Below are 19,050 nucleotides of genomic sequence, written 5' to 3' on the forward strand. Positions count from 1 at the left end.
CACAGTCTTAGAGAATTCAGACTATACACAGAACAAAAGGCAGACTAAAAAATATACATTTTCCTTAAACTACCTGTATTATATTTTGAAATGCTATGTTTTCTTTATATATATATATATATATATATATATATATATATATATATATATATATATATATATATATATATATATATATATATATATATATATATACATATATATATATATTATGTCGGACTAAACAATATTAGACCCTCTTTGAAGATCTGTAAAATTAACGCACATTAAAATTGCTCTGGGAAGAGCAGTTTGACATATTTGCCTGACCTCTCAGTCTCCCCTGTCCCTCTAATGTAATGGTACAACCTCCGTTACTTCAACGGAATTTGGATCAGACTACTGCAGGAGTCTGATAGCCCATGAGGGGGACGTGGGATCTTAAAATTAAATAATATAAATAGAAAGTTCGTTCGATTTTTAAAACACGTGTCTTCTTTTTTAGACAAAAAAGTTATAAAGATTTTCTTGCCTGTATTAATACGAGGTGACCTAGTTCAGCGTTTCAGAAGCAATTGCATAATTAAATGATCTCCACCTCTCCGATCTGACCGAGTGAGTGACTCCTGAATCTATTCGCAGCTGCTCAAGCACCCCCCTTTCCTTCAGATTTGGGAAAGAAAAATCGCCGCTCAAACGTTATAACAATTCAGGATAACACAACTGAGACATGCTGTCAGCTGTAGTGGAATCTGAGCAGTGTCAAAGCCAGAAGAATCATGGCTGAGGACTACTGGGAGAACATATTAGCTTTCGCGTATTATTGTTAAGATTACAAGGGCATAGGGGATCTCACGTCTTTGGGTAAGCGATCGAGCAATCTTTTCTTGTGGCAGTAGTTGACTAACACTGGCATTTAACTACTGGATTATAATTTATCAGTGTATTACCGTATTACAAAATATTTCTCATTTTGGACCTTTAAGGTATAATAGGGACGAAAAAGAGCTATCGCTGAATTGTAAATAATCGTTGCATTTCACATTAGATTCTCTTCAAACGTTGTGTGGGACAAAAGTCGGGTCTGGGTTTTGTTGAAGAACGTCAGTTAGTCGACTACATCCTGGCTATTAATATTGTGAAAAATTAGCTGCATCGCATTCCAGCGCACGTTTAAACACGAAGTCGCCTGGCTAAAGTTCTGCAAATATAAGTACCGCAAAATAAAAAGCTGTCCGTGGACGATGAGATATTCTGCAAAAGGGAAAATTGCAGTTTGAATTTAGATGACTTTTTAGGGTTAGCCTGCTACCTACTGTACATTAGGCTCGCCAGCCACCGTAGTTCACGCTGAAAGTGAGTGTCGGAATTATTATAAATGTAGGAGCCGGTTCGGTAAACGTGGCGCTTCCACTGTATTGGCGTGAACCTTGGAAATGGTCGTCATGACTGCTGCGTTTGTGACGTTGCCGAGTTTAACGGTAGAACGCGGGCCGATGTTCTGTTGGAATTAGCTAGTCTTACGTCACACTTATAACGGGCACTACCGGAGAGTGGAAAGAGGACACTGCTGCCGACTTGGTCCGTCTCTCATGCCTCCAATGGTGGTGTGATTAAGTCTGGCATATTTCTCTACGACTGGACCACAACTTACTGTGGTGGATGGCACGTTAGTATATAATTGTATATATGTTTATATTTACACCGTTGTTCAGTATCACGCATCGTTGTGTTTTGCCGTTAGCCTATAGTTTTATTCAATTTCGTATAGCGCAACTGAGGCCAATTCACATACAGCTATTTACATGCAGTGACTCCAGAAGGCCAAGCTGGTGTTTCATATTACAATAATTGTAGTCATATTACACGGGGTAAAATCGGCGGTTTTACGCAAGGCCGTTGTATATACATAATTGTTTTTGTACAACACATCTGTATGTTTCGTGCATGCACACTTTTTTTTTACATTTATTCTATGTAATAGCCATGCGTATGCTGTATAATTTAGGCCTATAATTAACGGAGATTGGCATTAAGAAGTTTAGCGGTTGTGCACTTTTAATTAGTAAGTGGAATGTAGGTTACTCATTTTACGTGTGCAAGCGATGTCCCCGCTTTTCAGAGCTTTTGGTTAATTTGAGACATTGATATGAAATCTTTAAGATTTTTGTTTTTATTCAGTAACTTTATAGATGTTCATGGTTATATTAAAGGCTGGAATACTCAAATAAGCTAATGCAGATTCACGTATATAGCATCATTCTAATTAGTCTGTGTTAGAAAATTAAACCTGAAGATTTCCTGTGCTAGCAGAAATGTTTACACGTGTGAATCATTTATGTCTAAATGTTGATGTATTTAAAACGAATTATGTGTATTTCAGTACACTGCGAGACTAAATGTGGTAATTTTGTCATCGGATGTGTTCATAAACATTGACCTGGGCAGACAGACAGGATATGAATACCAGGCTTAAGTTATCCTGCAGCTCTCTAGCACTTGACCAGCGGATTTGGAGCATGAGTGGGAGCAGCAGACTATGGGAAGGGTATGAGCAGAGCGCATGAATCCCAAGGCCAGCTGCTACTCTGCCCCCACCATCTAACTGCGGTGCTGAACCTGAGTGACTCCAGTGGCTAGTTACTGTGACAGATAAACATCAGGGCAGCTTGCGATGATGAACAATCGTACAGAAAGGGATGTGTGGCATATGCCTCATGCGAGGTGTTAGGCTCCTCTATTCATGACTTAATTTGCTGAATCTGGCACTTTGGTTATTTATGTCTCCTGCTATGACAGTTGCAGTCATGGCATGGTGGCAACAGACCTCATCAAGCCAATCGTAGGCCTAGTTCACTGATGGCACTGAAACGGCTCTTGGAATGTCGAGGTTGATGCAGAACCTTCTGAGCTGAGCATGCGCCCATGTATTCCCCTCTGTGGTGTGCTTGCCGTGTCCGGTGAACCACTGCACATGCTGAGACGGACGCAACTGTATGGCTTAGTCTCAGTAAACTGGAACTGCTACAGGAAGAGCACAACTGTCCCAAACCTGCACACGGCTGGTGCTGACTTTAGTCTCACAATTAAGTTTAGGGCTCACATCTAATGAGCATCCCGTTTCCTCGCATCTCCAGCACCCTAACACTGGCGTTTTTGTCACATTGTGAATGAAAGTTCCCGGCTGCATCAGTTCCAGTCTGCTTCAGCTTACCCAAAGGGCACCTTTCATGCAGCATGCTAATGAGCTCTATTTTGATTGGGTCTCGTGTAGTTAAGGAATATAAACAAGGTCTTCCTCTACCACATTGCATTCCTTCTGTACCAGTCGTTCAACACACTTATTGCCAGTTGCCTCTTGTAGGATTCTACCATATGGAGAGCAAACCCTAACCTGTTCCTATTTTATGTTTTTTTTTTTTATTGGCAACCATCCATCCATCCATTTTCCAAACCGCTTATCCTACTGGGTCGCGGGGGGTCCGGAGCCTATCCCGGAAGCAATGGGCACGAGGCAGGGAACAACCCAGGATGGGGGGCCAGCCCATCGCAGGGCACACTCACACACTAGACACTCACACATGCACACCTACGGGCAATTTAGCGACTCCAATTAGCCTCAGCATGTTTTAGGACCGTGGGGGGAAACCGGAGTACCCGGAGGAAACCCCACGACGACATGGGGAGAACATGCAAACTCCACACACGTGACCTAGGCGGAGACTCGAACCCGGGTCCCAGAGGTGTGAGGCAACAGTGCTAACCACTGCACCACCATGCCCCCCCCCCCCCCGGTTGAATATCTCATAACTAAATAAGTTAATTGGCAACAAGTCAGTAAGATGATTGGGTGTAAAACAAGCCTCCCAGAGAGGCAGAGTCTCTGTGCGGTGAAGATGGGGAGAGGTTCACCACTCTGTGCAGTGAAGATGGGGAGAGGTTCACCACTCTGTGCAGTGAAGATGGGGAGAGGTTCACCACTCTGTGCAGTGAAGATGGGGAGAGGTTCACCACTCTGTGAAAGACTATGTGGGCAAATATGTGTGCAGTAATTTAAGAATAATGTTCCTCAATGTAATATTGCAAAGATTTTGGGATTTTCGTCATGTACAGTACATAATATCATGGAAAAATTTAGAGAATCGGGAGAAATCTCTGTACGCAAGGAACAAGCCTGAAAACCAATACTGGATAAACGTGATCTTTAGGTCATCAGGTGGCACTGCATTAAAGACATACAATGGGTTAGGAACACTTCAGGAAACCAAGCTTATTTAAGATGAACTGAGGCATTGTGGGAAAACTGCCCTGTTGTCTGACAAATGAAATTTTTGAATTCTTTTTGGAAATCACGGATGCTGCATCCTCCAGGCTAAAGAGGAGAGGGACCATCCAGCTTGTTATCAGCAGACAGTTGAAAAGTCAGCATCCGTGATGTTGTGGGGGTGCATTAGTGCCCATGGCTTGGGTAGCCTGCATGTCTGGGAATGCACATTAATACCAAATGATGAGGTTTTGGAACAACTTGCACTGCCTTCCAGACAAAATCTTTTTCAGAGAAGGCTTTATATATTTCAGTAGCTAATGCCCAATATTTTGCATTTTACTTCTTCCACTTTCATTAACCACTTATCCAGTTTGGGTTACAGTCTTGGGAGCCTCTGTGGGAAGTGTCTCAGAAGATTGCAGCCGTTTCAAAAGGAGACAGACACAAACAGGCATGTAACAATGGAAATTTACTGCCATGGGTTAACCTGAATAGCATTTCTTTGGGTTTTGGGGAGGATGTTTGCAGATAAACCGCATGTAAAGGTGGGAAAGAATTCAGATGCACTCCTTAACTAATGGAATTTTTTCATTTTAATTAGTGCACAGTTTCTACCAAGACACAAAAAATGTAGGCCAATTGTAATATTGGTAAATGCATTCAAAGTGTCGAGACATAAATATACAAATGGTAGGAGACGCGGAACAACAGCACTAATTTGATTTGCTTCTTGTTGGAAAAATGTGAACCGATTTGTAGCATAGTTAACTTAAATAAAGCAATTGAATTGACTGCTGACCAGTATCTAATACTGACAGGCTTAATTTACTCACTGCTGTCTAGCTTCAGGCTTAAAATACTGAGCAGCTGAGCTGACACACCAACCCATTTACTGTAAGCAAGATGTTTCTGTTTAAAGCTGCAGAACAAACCAAAGACCCATTTCTTGAGGTCTTAGCTGCAGAGCACGGCATGGCCCAAATTTGTAGAACTGTAGGAAATGTTCTTCCAAAGCCCATAGCTCCGGCATCTTGTGGTTGTCAACCACCGCCATCTTTATACAGTGAGCACTGGAACTGCTGTAGTAAACACTGAGACTTCTGCAGCCAGGATTATGCAGTGAGCACAGGATCTGCTGCAGTAAACACTGAAGTTTCTGCAGCCAGCATTATACAGTGAGCACTGGAGCTGGTGTAGTACACATGGAAACTACTGTAGCCACTGTTTGTGGTGAGCACTGAAAAATATTGCATGTTCTGTGGCAAGTACTGAAAATAGCATGTGACATGATACCATCTTAGATTAAAAAAAAAAAAACAGATCAATGTTTTCATGAGGAAAAAAGCACCAATATTTCCAAAGGCTTCACTTCACAAAATTATGTTTTTAAAAACATTTTTTTGCTTATCTTGTCACAATTATGTAATTGTACATTAACAAAATCTAATCTTCATAAAACCAGAAAATCATAAGATTATGGAGGTCCTCGCCTGATGGTGTTTGTAAAACATGATTTTAATTGTATAGTCATGGTGTTAACGGTCTGCTGTGCACACTGGGGTACCTGATCTAGATTGTAAGGCCAGTTGGGAAAGGGCTTTTCGTTATACAGTATGGGCATGATAGCTGTTGCCTTTCACTGCAGTTCAATGCCTGTCAGGCAGTTTTGATATTCTGGAAGGAAGAACATTCGCTTTTCTGGGTATTTCACCACAGTTTTGTGCCCTTGCCATGTTATTACACTTTCAACTAGTATAGTCAGTGTTTTGTTGAAAATTTGACCATTTTGAGAAAAATCGGCACCCTGGCTTGCTGCAGTAGTGTGCTAGAGTCATGTGGGTCTCTCTCTTTTCAGAAAAAAAGCCATTCACCATGTGCTAGCGACCACATTTTGAAAATGATCTGTTTCGGCCTTTTGCAGTAAGTGGCATGAAACAGGCTTGGGGATGATCAGACTTGCCTTATTTCATAGCAGACAGTATGGTTGTAGAGATGAACTGTGTTACATAACTACTACAGCCTCCCTGCCTTGGATGGCTTCTATATATTCGATCCAATAAAAATGAGATTAAAATTTGCTGTCACCAGTATTCTGAAAGCTTTGTATCACTATTCCACTTGATGTCTTGGCTCAGCTATGCAGTGATGATGACTGCTCACTAGTAAACAAAGGTTATGCTTAAATTACATTAGAATTTATGAATATTGTTCAAAGCTGTCAGAACCTTGACACACTAGATCTAGTGGAGTGTAGATTACAGTTAATATTGCTGCTTGGCTGCTGACTTGTGTTTATACTAATGTGCATCACTGCATCGATGGATACAATTTTTGAAACCTGGGAAGCTGTACATTTGAGTCCCATAAACATTTATGGTAGGGTCTGTCTGAAAACTGAATGATAATTGGCAAATTTTCACTATTGAAAATGCTCAAGACCTTCGAATTAATAAAGAGAGAGACAATGTGGTTTTCCAAATTAAACGTTTTAGTACCTGTAAATGCCTGTGATCTTGACCTGTCTTTATGTTTATAATCTGGATTCCTAGCTATTCCTTTACATGATTATAATCCTTAAAATGTAGTTGATCCATCTCTGAGCGTTAATATGGAAATATTAGTTTATGATTGTATGTTGTATTATGTTTGATGTTTTGAGGTGGGATGCTATATTTTTGATGTTAGCTGATCCATTAGCCTTGCTACATTTTGTGTTCTGTGAGGTTTTATCGACTAATGTTGCCCCGAGATAGATAGCCCCTGTGCAGTTGTGGCTATGACAAAACCACCACTTGTACTGATTGGCTACTACTAGTCATGATAATACTTTTATGTATTTTACTTGTTTAGGGGTCTAATGATATGCAAAATTCATGGTTCGTTACAAACTTTTGGGTTCGTGGTTTTGTGCAATCTTGGGTCAGCAGGGAAAGCAAAATGATTGAAACGATTTATTATTAACTTCACACACAATTATGAACAGTTGTCAACTAAAAGTAGTGTCTGTTTGTGTGTGTGAATAACCTAAGAGACACATATTTTCACATCATAATATACACTGAACAAAAATATAAACGCAACACTTTTGTTTTTGCTCCCATTTTTCATGAGATGGACTTAAAGATCTACAATTCATTCCAGATACACAATATTACCATTTCTCTCAAACATTTCTCACAAATCAGTCTAAATGTGTGATAGTGAGCACTTCTGCTTTGCTGAGATAATCCATCCCACCTCACAGGTGTGCCACATCAAGATGCTGATCTGACATCATGGGTAGTGCACAGGTGTACCTTATACTGCCCACAATAAAAGGCCACCCTGGAATGTGCAGTTTTGTCTCACAGCAAAATGCCACAGATGCCACAAGCATTGAGGGAGCGTGCAATTGGCATGCGGACAGCAGGAATGTCAACCAGATCTGTTGCTCGTGCATTGAATGTTCATTTCTCAACCATAAGCCGTCTCCAAAGGCGTTTCAGAGAATATGGCAGTACATCCAACCGGCCTCACAACCGCAGACCACGTGTAACCACACCAGCCCAGGACCTCCACATCCAGCAGGTTCACCTCCAAGATCGTCTGAGACCAGCCACTCAGACAGATAATGCACGGCCCCATGTTGCAAGGATCTGTACACAGTTCTTGGAAGCTGAAAATGTCCCAGTTCTTGCATGGCCAGCATACTCACCGGACATGTCACCTGTTGAGCATGTTTGGGATGTGCTTGACCGGCGTATACGACAGCGTGTACCAGTTCCCACTAATATCCAACAACTTCGCACAGCCATTGAAGAGGAGTGGACCAACATTCCACAGGCCACAATTGACAATCTGATAAACTCTATGCGAAGAAGATGTGTTGCATTGCATGAGGCAAATGGTGGTCACACCAGATACTGACAGGTTCTGAGTCCCCAGACCCCCAATAAAGCAAAAAACTGCACATTCCAGGGTGGCCTTTTATTGTGGGCAGTATAAGGTACACCTGTGCACTACCCATGATGTCAGATCAGCATCTTGATGTGGCACACCTGTGAGGTGGGATGGATTATCTCAGCAAAGCAGAAGTGCTCACTATCACACATTTAGACTGATTTGTGAGAAATGTTTGAGAGAAATGGTAATATTGTGTATCTGGAATGAATTGTAGATCTTTAAGTCCATCTCATGAAAAATGGGAGCAGAAACAAGAGTGTTGCGTTTATATTTTTGTTCAGTATATAAAAAAATAGCACTGCATCATAATGAACTGAATTCCTTCTAAATCCTATGTTCCCTACTACCGATTATGGTCACGTACCTGTGGTGATAAATATCCCCGTAGCCATAGTTACTTTTAGCCCAGTCCTGGCAAAAACCTGACAAAAGCGTCTTAAAAGCCATGCGGAGACTAACTTTCAGGGGCTGCATCTGCTTGGCTCCAGTCGTGCACATACTTGGATGATGTCGTCTCATGAGTTGGATGTGTTTTCAGTGACATATCTGAGTTTGGTATAACAGCTTCAACAGAAATTTATTGGAAAACCAAAATGTTCCCAAACTGGCAATTATGACTGACTTTAGCTTGCATTAGCAATGACAAACTCATAGCCACAATTAGCAATTTTCTGTGTTGAACATATATATACTTGTAATATTAGGTTCTGCCTGTGTGAATACATGTATTCATTCATTTTATTATGCTTATTGAACCAAAAATTATGTACCTAATGGTGCATAATGAATGCGTGGTACCATTAAGCCCCAACTATTGATAACTGATATTGTCATATTACCCACGCTTAAATTTAACAGTCCAATATAAATATGCGTAATGTTACAGCCCTACTGCTTGCACTCTTGGAAATGCACAGCAATGATGACCTAGTGTCGAAATGTTCGTGTTACATCCATGGTGGATCTATAATATAATAAAAAGAATCCAAGCCGAGAATCCGAGTTCTGACACGATTTTTTTGTTATGTTGATTGTGTATCATTGTCATGAACTGAGAATTAATCATCTGAGTCTAGGAGTGTTGCATTTATGTTTTTTAAGCTCTTATTCAAGGATTTTGAAATGTGCCCTAGGATGACGGTATATTTCCAAAATAAATGCAGTAAAATCCTGTTATAGTGCACTCGCTTGTAACATGATATCGTCTATAACGGACAAGGTCCGCTGGGCCCGGCCGTGCGGCTTTAAGAACATGCAGAAAAAGCATCGGATATAAAGGACTCGCATATAACGGAATTTCGCTTATAACGGACAAACAATTTTGTCCCCAGGGCAGCTTTTAGCTGTAGTTTGTTTGGCTATAATGGACATATAGGCTCCGCCTACAAGGGGCGTGCCGTGCCAGTGATATCCAGCGCAATCGGAATTATTAATAGTCATGCATCTGGTCAGGTAAAGTTGGATTACTACATGTACAATATAATAATCTATACCACAAGTGTGTTTGCTGGGGTGTGGCATGAGTAAATGGTGTCCTGTAGTTGTGTTCTGGGCACACAACAACTCTGGATATAACATGCTTTGGATATAACGGACTGTTTCCCTTGAAGTCCGTTATAAGTGGATTTTAAGCAGGGTGATAATTACTGGTTTAAAATCCAACTATTTGGAAACATGGCAAATGGTGTCCACTAAGGTTCTCTACTGGGACCGGTCATCTTTACAGTTACATAAAGTGATTTAATACCAGTCTCAGAGGTGATTATACTGCTATGTATTTTTGTGCTGCAGCCCTGGATCAAGGTCTTCAGGAGGTTCATTCTGTCTTTATGTATTTCAAGTACCTCGCCATCTTTCAAATGTATAAAAAATTTGTCTTCTCAAATAAAAAAAAAAAAAAAAACATTTTAGACTTTTGCTGTGTGGTCAGGGTGGAAACCCCATGTTGGTCGGTTTTTAGGTGTGCAATACAATATTTTCAAGAAGTTTATTGTGAAAGTTTCCATCTTTCCATCCAACTTGTCTGGTTCTGGTGTGGTGTTTAATTTTTGTCTTGTATGCCTGAGATTCTGTTTGTATCCCAAGGCCTCCTGGCTAGCTCTCCCGGGAGATTTTGTTGTCTCAGAGGGATTTACCTGGAAAAGGGAAAAAAGGTAACATATGGGAGAATCGACAGGTCATGTTGAATGAAGGTCATAGAATATAAATGGCAGTTGTTTGTGTGGCAAAGTAGGTTGCTTGCATTATATATGCTGCTTATCTGGATAAAAATATAATTCATAAAATGTATGATAATGCTTAAAAGAAATCTGATGCATTCTCTCTAGAAATGCCCAAGTTACAGTGCTCAGTTTTGCATTTTGAATAATGTACTTGGGGCTGTCACGATCATGAAATTTTAGTTGATTAATTGTTATACAAATAATTGCGATTAACGATTTTATAGTGTTGAATGAACAGGAAAAAGACAATCAGCCTAGAGCCTAATCATAGTTTAATATTAAATACACACCCCATGAAGAATTGAATGTTGAATACTGGAACATAAATACTGGAAAATAAAAATTGCATTTGCCTTCTAAGCTTTGTAAACCAAAATTATAGAGGCCTGATTTGACATTAACAAATAAGTTAAATTCCTCAAGTTAAACAGAACCCGTTGTCTCTTCCTGATCCATACCACCTGCCCGATTTTACTTTGTACGTCAGCACCACCCGATCAGCTCATCCTGCCATTTTAAGACACATCATGTATTGTCTACATTTACAGCAAACTAAGCAGGTAACTTATTGGAACTAGGCTAGTCTGGAGTGAATATAAGTGAACGAAGATAAAAATCCTTTAAAACTGGGGTACCTTACATCTGACAAGTGATCTGGCTAAGCAAGAAATTTGCCTTTTTGAGAACAGATATGAGCCCTGGTGTTAATAATTCCGTTGACACAAAAAAAAAAACAACAATCCATTTTCTTTGCTTGTCATTTTAAGTGTTCACTCCGGTCGTCTATTTCCAGCTTTTGAATCAACATAATTACCTAAATGTCACATATCTGAAATGATATTTCCATCAGTTGCTGCTATCCAACGACATGGTATTTTGGTATACATATAGCTTCGGTCTACTCTAAAATGAAATATGTAGTTTGTTGTATTTTGTCTTTGTTTCAGCATATTTTTATTAGGCGAGATTTTAATATATGATGTAATATATGGGTGGGTGGCACGGTGGCTCTCAGTACACATTTCCAAGGTAGGGTATCTTAATCCTGCCTCTGCTCTCTGACTGGAGTTTGCGTGCTCACCCTGGGACCCACTGGTGCTCTAGGTGCACTGCAGTTTTCTCTCACAGTCCAAAGTTGAAAAGGCTAACTGGTGACTCTAAATTGCCCATAGTGACTGGCATCCCATCTGGGTTCTACCCCAGTCTTGGGCTGTGTGTGACCTGGGATAGACTCCAGGCCCCCCAGGGGTGGTAGAGAGATTGCTGGATGTAATATGTTTTAAATAAAGGGTTATCTCTGTAAACATCAATAGAGAGTGATATTGATCCTGTGATGGCATCCTGCTATAGGAGTGGAGCGTGAGATGGAGCAGCTATGCCTCTCAGATTTTTAGTAGATTTAGGCCAGAAAAATCCCATTTGCCCCGTAAAACTATACAGGCAGCTAATGAGGTCTGTGCCGGGTCGGTCGGTTACGTCTAAGGACACCATTGTCCCTACTGGCTTGTACTTGTGAAAAGCTTGGAATTAAAATAGGACCTTGTTTTCTCTGTGGAGCAATAATGATTAAGATCAGGATTTCTTTACAAATAGTGTTTTTTCAAATGGAAATGCTATTTCGTTAAAAAAACTTTTATTTATTTATAGGTGTATTAATATTTCTTCTTCCAACTGATTCCTCATATGTTGGCTTTTGTGCTTTGTTTATTTCAATTTTTTTCTCTGGTTAATTTTTATAAGTGTGAAGTCGTGTCTTTTCTTTATAGGCAGACTCGTTAGCTGCCTTGTCCCGAGGCTCTGGCTGTGCTGACGGCGTGATGCGCTCTGCACATTGCCGCTGATGTGCCTGAGGGAGCTGCGGCGGATGGCGTCACACGTGCCCCCTTTCCCATCTCTGATTAGCGTTTCGGTCTAATGGGGCTGCCAGTAGAAGACGAAGTAGCTTCATTCTGCTCTGTTTGGGATTGTGAATGTTTGTGGCCCTTTGGGATATTATTAGCTCATTTATTGTGTGGGGAACAGTGAGTCAAGAGTATCTGCTATATCTGGACTCTAACACTTTTTTAATGAGCTTTTTTTGTATGATGATTGTAGATCGCAATATGCCGACACATTGTAGCCTCATACCTTCAAGACTGGGGATTGCTAGTCCGGCTGCCACTCTATCTGGCCAGAGGCCAGTTGCAACCTCTGAATTATGAATATGTGTGTAATCTACGATGAATGCTCATCCAGTACAGGGTGTACCCCCCCGCCCTGTGTTCTGTGTTGACCCTGCAGTGGACGGGAGGGTGGGATATCGGCAAAATCTCTCATGTCTTCATATTTCTGCCGTTTTGTAAGTCCTGTTTCTTGCAAAATGTAGACAACTCATAGGCAAGCTTAGACCATCGCCCCCTTCCCCTAGAAAAACCATACTCTTCACGCTTATCTTGCTCTTTGTCAAGTCATTTTCCATGTGTGTTTTATAGGATAAGGTATTAGGATACAGAGCAGCAGTAAAGGAGCCTTCTCGGTTGAAACACAATCCTCTGCCAGTCTGCTTTACGGGCAGACCCCCGGATTCGATGCACCGCTTGCACACATCTCTGGCATGTCCACAGTGGCTGACAAACTCTGCGTGCGTTTGGGACCTTTTAATTTGCATTGCTGCAGATGGCTTAACTGAATATCCAGCTGCTTAATTGCTTAAAATTGGAGACTTTCTTTGAGCCAACTTGGGTAAAGGCGTCTACTTTAAAACCCAATGACTGTAATCTTCTCTACTCTTTCCCTTGAGTTCAAGCCGCTGTGGCGTGATTTCTTGCCTGTCTTTTTTTTCTCCCTCCTCTGACAGAGAGATTGAACAGTGGCTGCCTCTCCCCCCTCTGCATCTCGCCCCCCCCTTCCTCCTCTGATGGACCGCATGAGGAAGATTAAACGGCAGCTGTCCCTCACGTTGAGGGGGGGTAACAGTGGGGACAAGAGTCTGAGCGAGACCATCAGCTCACAGGACACCGCACACAGCGATTCGGGTACAGTGGACAAAACACTGCATAATAAGATTGTTGTGGGTATTCTGCATACTGCGACGCTGCTGCAGTAAATAAAACAAGATGTATTGTGGCACTGCTACAGTAAATAACCCTGCATTGTCACCCCACTACAGTAAATAAAACATTGTACATTCTGACACCACTACAAGATGTACAGCATTGCATGTCATGACACCACAATAAGACATACTGCACTGCATCTTGTGACACCACTACAGGACACGCAGCACTGCACATCTTGACACCGCTACAGGTCATACAACACTGCACATTGTGACATCACTACAGGACATATAGCACTGTATATTCTGACCCTGTTACAAGGCACACGATACAATGCATTGTGACTCAGCTATAGGACATGTGACTCTACAGTAATAATGCTGTGCATTGTGCCTCTGCTCCAGTAAATAAAATTGAAATTGTGACACCACTGCAGTAAAAAAAAAAAGTACTTCTAATTGTGACTCGGCTACAGTTAATAAAACTACACATCGTGACACTGCTACAGGACATACTGTACTGTGATGATTGCAGTACATGCATCGTGGCACCTATTCAGGGACGGTGAACTGAGGCTTCAGTGTGAGGATGCACATTGAACTGTGTATGTTATGACAAATGCAAATAAAAAGCTCGCCCTGACTCTGCACTGCAAATGCCATGAACTGGAGCCCTCTGTAATGGGCATGTGGACTGAATTTAGAGAGTTCTAAGAGGTCCATTTCTGCACTGTGCCTGGAGTGTTTCTGGTGAATCAGAGTCCAAATAAAATTCCAGTTCAGTTTAATGTATCATTTTATGGGCAGCAGTTGCTGTAAAATAACACGGATTGTAAAATTTAAAAACGGAGATGTTTGCTGCCATATTCTTTCAATATTAATAGATTTCCAAGTACCAGATAATTCAACAAAATATTATAATGTGCACATTATGCAATAAAGTATCATCATCATGGCATATAATGTAATAAAGTACGAAAATACCATATGTAGTTTACAATGTCATTTACAGATTAGCAGTATGTTATAGTCTATGATGTAATATTGAATTATATCTATAATCGGTACACGTGGTTGTGGGATGGGGGAGGGATCGTCTCCGGGTGAGATGCCACGCCCACCACCGATCCCTGGGGCCGTCAAACACCGTCAGCAGATCTAGTTCCTTGCAGATATCGTAACACTGTCCAGGCCTCGTGTCACGGCACCTGAAGGTTTCACGTGACCATACTCATGTATGACACACAGTACAGATATCGCAGACCACTCGCGTGTCCGTTTCACCCGATTTTCCGTTGCCACAGCATACATTCCAATTTGATGTAGCGATTTCACCGGAGCTGGCAGGTTGGCGGCTGCATCTGGAGGCGTGTGTGGGATAGCAGAGCTCCACCTTCCCGCATGCCGACGACTCCTTTTTCTGTTAACCAATCGCATGTCGCCTCCAGCATGGTCCCTTTCTGCTCTCACACTGGCTGCGTCGGTGGCTCCTTACTTTCCATTCTCGAGGTTCTTGCTTGTTTGAAACAGCTTCAGTCTGTCTTAACCCTCCCCCCCCCCACATTTGGGCCGGGGGGGGGGGGACGGCTTGGTTAAGGCCCCGTGCCCTGCTGCTGTCCCTAACGTCCCGTGACGGAATTGTCTGCATCCTGAAATCCACGCTACCAAAACCTCATTTTAGGAATGTTGGCCTCAGCTGATTGGGAGTAAAGATGTTGACTAATGCAGCGGCAGAGCTGGGGAGGTAAGCGTGGTCAGCGCCTATCAGGTGCTTCAGTTAAGCGGGACCGTAGCACAAACTTTATAACCAAGTTAACCACCTTTTAAAGCTCTCATGCTGAAGATGTTCCCTGCAAATAGACCCTGTTTTAATTTGTCCTTTAATTTTGATTTTACATTTAAAGGAAGCTAAAATCACGCATTCAGAATAGACAGTGTGGGATTTTTGCTTCCCTGTTATATTCTTTGTTTTAAGTTACTTCTTTTTTTGTTTCTTGTCTTCCCCCTCTTCTCCTGTTCCTCCCTTTCTTCCTCTGGACCATCCCACTCTTTTTGTCTTTCGTCCTTGCCTTTGTTGTTCTCTCCTCCTCTTTGTTCATTCCTGACTCCGCCTCCTCTTGCGATTCTCTCATCCTTGTGGCCCCGCCCTTCTTGCTTTGTGTGCATCGGCATGTGTTTCCCCTCCTTTCCCTCACTTGGCCCCTCCCTGGGTGTGTTGCTGTGCCCTTGTCTTCAGTGTCTCTCTTTACCCTCTTTACTGCCCCGGCACCCTGCCGCTAACCCCTCTCTCCCCCTCCCTTTCTCCCCCCCACTCTCTCTTCCCGCTCCCCACATCTTTCCTGTACCCTGCCCTGCCCTCGCCTCCTTCCCGTTCTCCTCCCCTTGCTCGCTGAACTCCCGCTGTCCCCCATGCTCCCACCCACCCCGCCCTGACCCTTCTCTCCCCCAGACGCCATGTCAGTGCGGGGCAGTGGTGGTGTGCGGGGCGCAGTGCGGGGCGCAGTGCGGGGCGCTGGAGGCTCCTTCAGCATGCACTCCCTGCTGCAGTCGTACAGCTCCAGCCTGCACCGACCCCGTGGCCTGGGCCGCAGCCTCAGCTCCTATCTCAACCACGCCACACGCCTGGGTACAGCACACTGAGCCATACGCGGTGGGGGGGGTGCGTGCGTGCGTGCGTGTGTGCGTGCGTGCGTGCGTGTGTGTGTGTGCGTGTGTGCGTGCGTGCGTGCATGTGTGCAGGATGTCAGGGAAGGGATTACTTGTAGTGCCACACAATCAGTCAAATCCTGTATAACTAACTAATGGGTGGGAATAAAGCCTCTTTATTCTGGGTTTTCATTACACAGAAAATCGCAGGTTCGGGGGGTGGATATGATCCCTGTGTGTGTGTGTGTGTGTGTGTCTGTGTCTGTGTGTAAGAGTGTGTTTCCATGGGGGGCACTGGTTGTTCTCAGAGGTCATGTGTTTATCTGCATCTTCTTGGGGCACCACGTAGTGGCATGCTGAGCTCTGTGTCCTACTTTTTGTGTGTGTGTGTGTGAGAGAGAGGGTGCTGGCAGGACACGGCCCTTTTCTAACTGGGTGATTGTTGTGTGTCCAGAAATAGTGCATGAGGATGTCAAGATGGGCTCAGATGGGGAGAGTGACAAAGCATCTGCCACATCCTCCGATGAAGTTCACAGTCCGGTCCGAGTGAGACTGAGGAACAACCCAACCCGCAAGATCTCCACAGAGGTGCTTATGCTGGAGCACACACACACACACACACACACACACACACACACAAGTATTGATGTTGGTGTGGATGATGGGTGGTATTCTGGTGAGCACGATGTGGATGGTGCAAACATGATACAGGGAATGAGTGGTGTTCTGTAGAAAATCATGTATGGAGTGGGTGGTGTTCTCTAGAACATGGTGCATGGAGTGGGTGGTGTTCTCGTGTAGACGGTGAAACAGCTGAACGATGGAGCACGCAGTACGGCTGATGTCGTCACCTGACATCAGTCTTTCATGTGGATGCTGGGGCTGGACATTGCCGCCTCTCCTCCACTTTCCCCTGTCTGTGTGGTGTAACAGCCTGTTTGTATTTCATGTGAATATACCTCCACACGTGGGCCTGAGCACTAAAGATTGGAAATGGTGATCTGATGAGTATTATTCTACACAGGTAGAGAGAACTGAGCTGGGAATCACTGGCTTGTACACATAAAAGTAGTTTTGAACATTTTATTAACATTTTTTTGTTATTGAGTTTTTTGATCTACTGCAAAATGACTAAATATGCTGTTAATAGTAATAATCATAGTTCTCATTGGATGTTTCTTGTCTTTTGGGACTGTTCTTGCCTGGAGAATTTGGCAGACAGGTTCCCACCACTTACATCAAGATACTTCAAACGCAAAGTGCATATTTAAAGGGCAAATTTGCTTGTATAAAAGGGTGGCTTGTTTAGATCTGTGTGTTTGACGTTGCTGGAGGCCCAAAGAAGATTAGATTACAGCTCCAGGAATGGTTCCGACTGGTCTGAGCCCAACTGGGGATATGAACAGCCTTCAGTTAAAGGAAAACCCAGGTGTGAGAACCAGGTTATCCATGACCAAGTGAAACTATGCGATTGTACTTTGTTTTGTTACTTATGGTTAAGGTTAGGGCTGGGTAGGGATAAGGGTTATGGAGAGCGGTGTGTATGTGTTTGTGCAGAGAGAAAATGTGGTTCTGCCAGGTTAGTCAATAGCTGAGATATCTGAAAGTGGCATTTTCGCTGCAGGGATGAGCGCTCTCCACTCTCTATCTGCCTGTAAATTAAACCCATGAGTCTCACGCAGTGTCCCTGCTGTATTGAGCTTAACAGCACTATAGCCCAGAAGGAGCGCAACTCCACATTACATCCAAAACACCCACATATAATACAGCTTTCACGCTTAACACTAATGGTAATTTTTTTAAGTGCATGTAGCCATAATGCTGATAAAAGGTTTTTTTTTTGTATAACTGCCTTTAACTGTCAGCAAGATTGTAGATTCCCTTGTATTTTTAGTCCTGCTTTGGCGAGACGTCATTGTTGTAGTTCATTCATACATCAGACTTATCCAAACGGTGGGCCGTGCTTGTGGTTGTGTGCCGGCTGCTGCGGTGCTGTGAGCTGCCTCACTGCTCGAGCTCCTACCCCGTTTCTGCGGTCATAGCCACTAAGTCGGCTTCCCATGGGCACCACTGCCTCTCTGCTCCAATCCTCTCCTCCTCCTCTCCTCTCAGGACATCAACAAGCGCCTGTCGCTGCCAGCAGATATCCGGCTGCCTGACAGCTACCTGGAGAAGTTCAGCCTGAACAGTCCGCTGTTCGACAAGCCGCTGAGCCGCCGGCTGCGAAGGGTCTCCCTGGTACTCCCCCACCGCCTCCCCCCCCCCCCAACCCCCAGCTGTCTGTTGTACACTTGCTGAAGGTCAGAGTCGGGCGCCAGTGCTCCTCGGTGGGATTAGGCAAACATGGTCTCTCCTGTGGGCCATCCTTCTGCATCGGTGGACGCCGAGGATTTATCATGTGCAAATTTATACTGTAGCTCTGGGCGTTTTTGGCATAACGAGTAAATATAAGTATGTAAGGAGATGATGGACATGGGAATAGCACAGCACCAAAAGGGGGGCCTGCAGCTGCTAGCGAGAGCAGGAGGCTTCGCTGAGACGTGGACCTCCTCCATGTTAAATAACCAACATTGAGCTGAAACTAATGAACATGCCAGCTGGATTCAGATGTGATTAGGAGCAGGAAGAGCGCAAATAGGCAGTTTTATTTTTTTTCCATTATCACACAGACCAGCCGTGGAGGGATGATATTGACAGGGCACAGATATCTTTGGGGAACTGCCACTCGTGAATCGACAGGCGAATGGTGTGTGATTGATTTCTGCCCGTGCAGTCTGCTCTTACCTTCTGTGCTGTGTGCTGTTTACAGTCGGAGATCGGCTTCGGGAAACTGGAGACCTATGTGAAGCTGGACAAACTTGGAGAGGTATGGTGGGTCTGCTGGTATCTGTGTGTCTGTATGTCGGGTTGATAGGGCGTGACTCTGTATGTGGGATCAATCAGGTATTACACTTCTT

The 19,050-nt window shown here is 43.3% G+C and overlaps 1 protein-coding gene across 7 annotated transcripts in view; it reads left to right on the top strand.

Moving 5' to 3' along the window:
- Positions 1–435: 435 nt before the first annotated feature.
- cdk16 (cyclin-dependent kinase 16) overlaps positions 436–19,050 on the top strand; it is a 31,121-nt gene continuing 12,506 nt past the window's right edge. The window contains exons 1-6 of one of the 7 annotated variants that reach the window (XM_049016837.1): positions 436–843; positions 13,247–13,424; positions 15,897–16,073; positions 16,548–16,681; positions 18,206–18,331; positions 18,903–18,959. In XM_049016837.1, the coding sequence (XP_048872794.1) occupies positions 13,307–13,424; positions 15,897–16,073; positions 16,548–16,681; positions 18,206–18,331; positions 18,903–18,959 (612 nt within the window). In that variant the 5' untranslated portion in view covers positions 436–843; positions 13,247–13,306. Of the gene's footprint in view, positions 844–898; positions 1,649–13,246; positions 13,425–15,896; positions 16,074–16,547; positions 16,682–18,205; positions 18,332–18,902; positions 18,960–19,050 lie in introns of those variants that run through there. The other 6 variants (XM_049016835.1, XM_049016840.1, XM_049016839.1 and 3 more) reach the window with 6 other exon arrangements.

This window comes from Brienomyrus brachyistius, chromosome 6 (genome assembly GCF_023856365.1).
Source record: "Brienomyrus brachyistius isolate T26 chromosome 6, BBRACH_0.4, whole genome shotgun sequence".
Lineage (NCBI taxonomy): Eukaryota > Metazoa > Chordata > Actinopteri > Osteoglossiformes > Mormyridae > Brienomyrus > Brienomyrus brachyistius.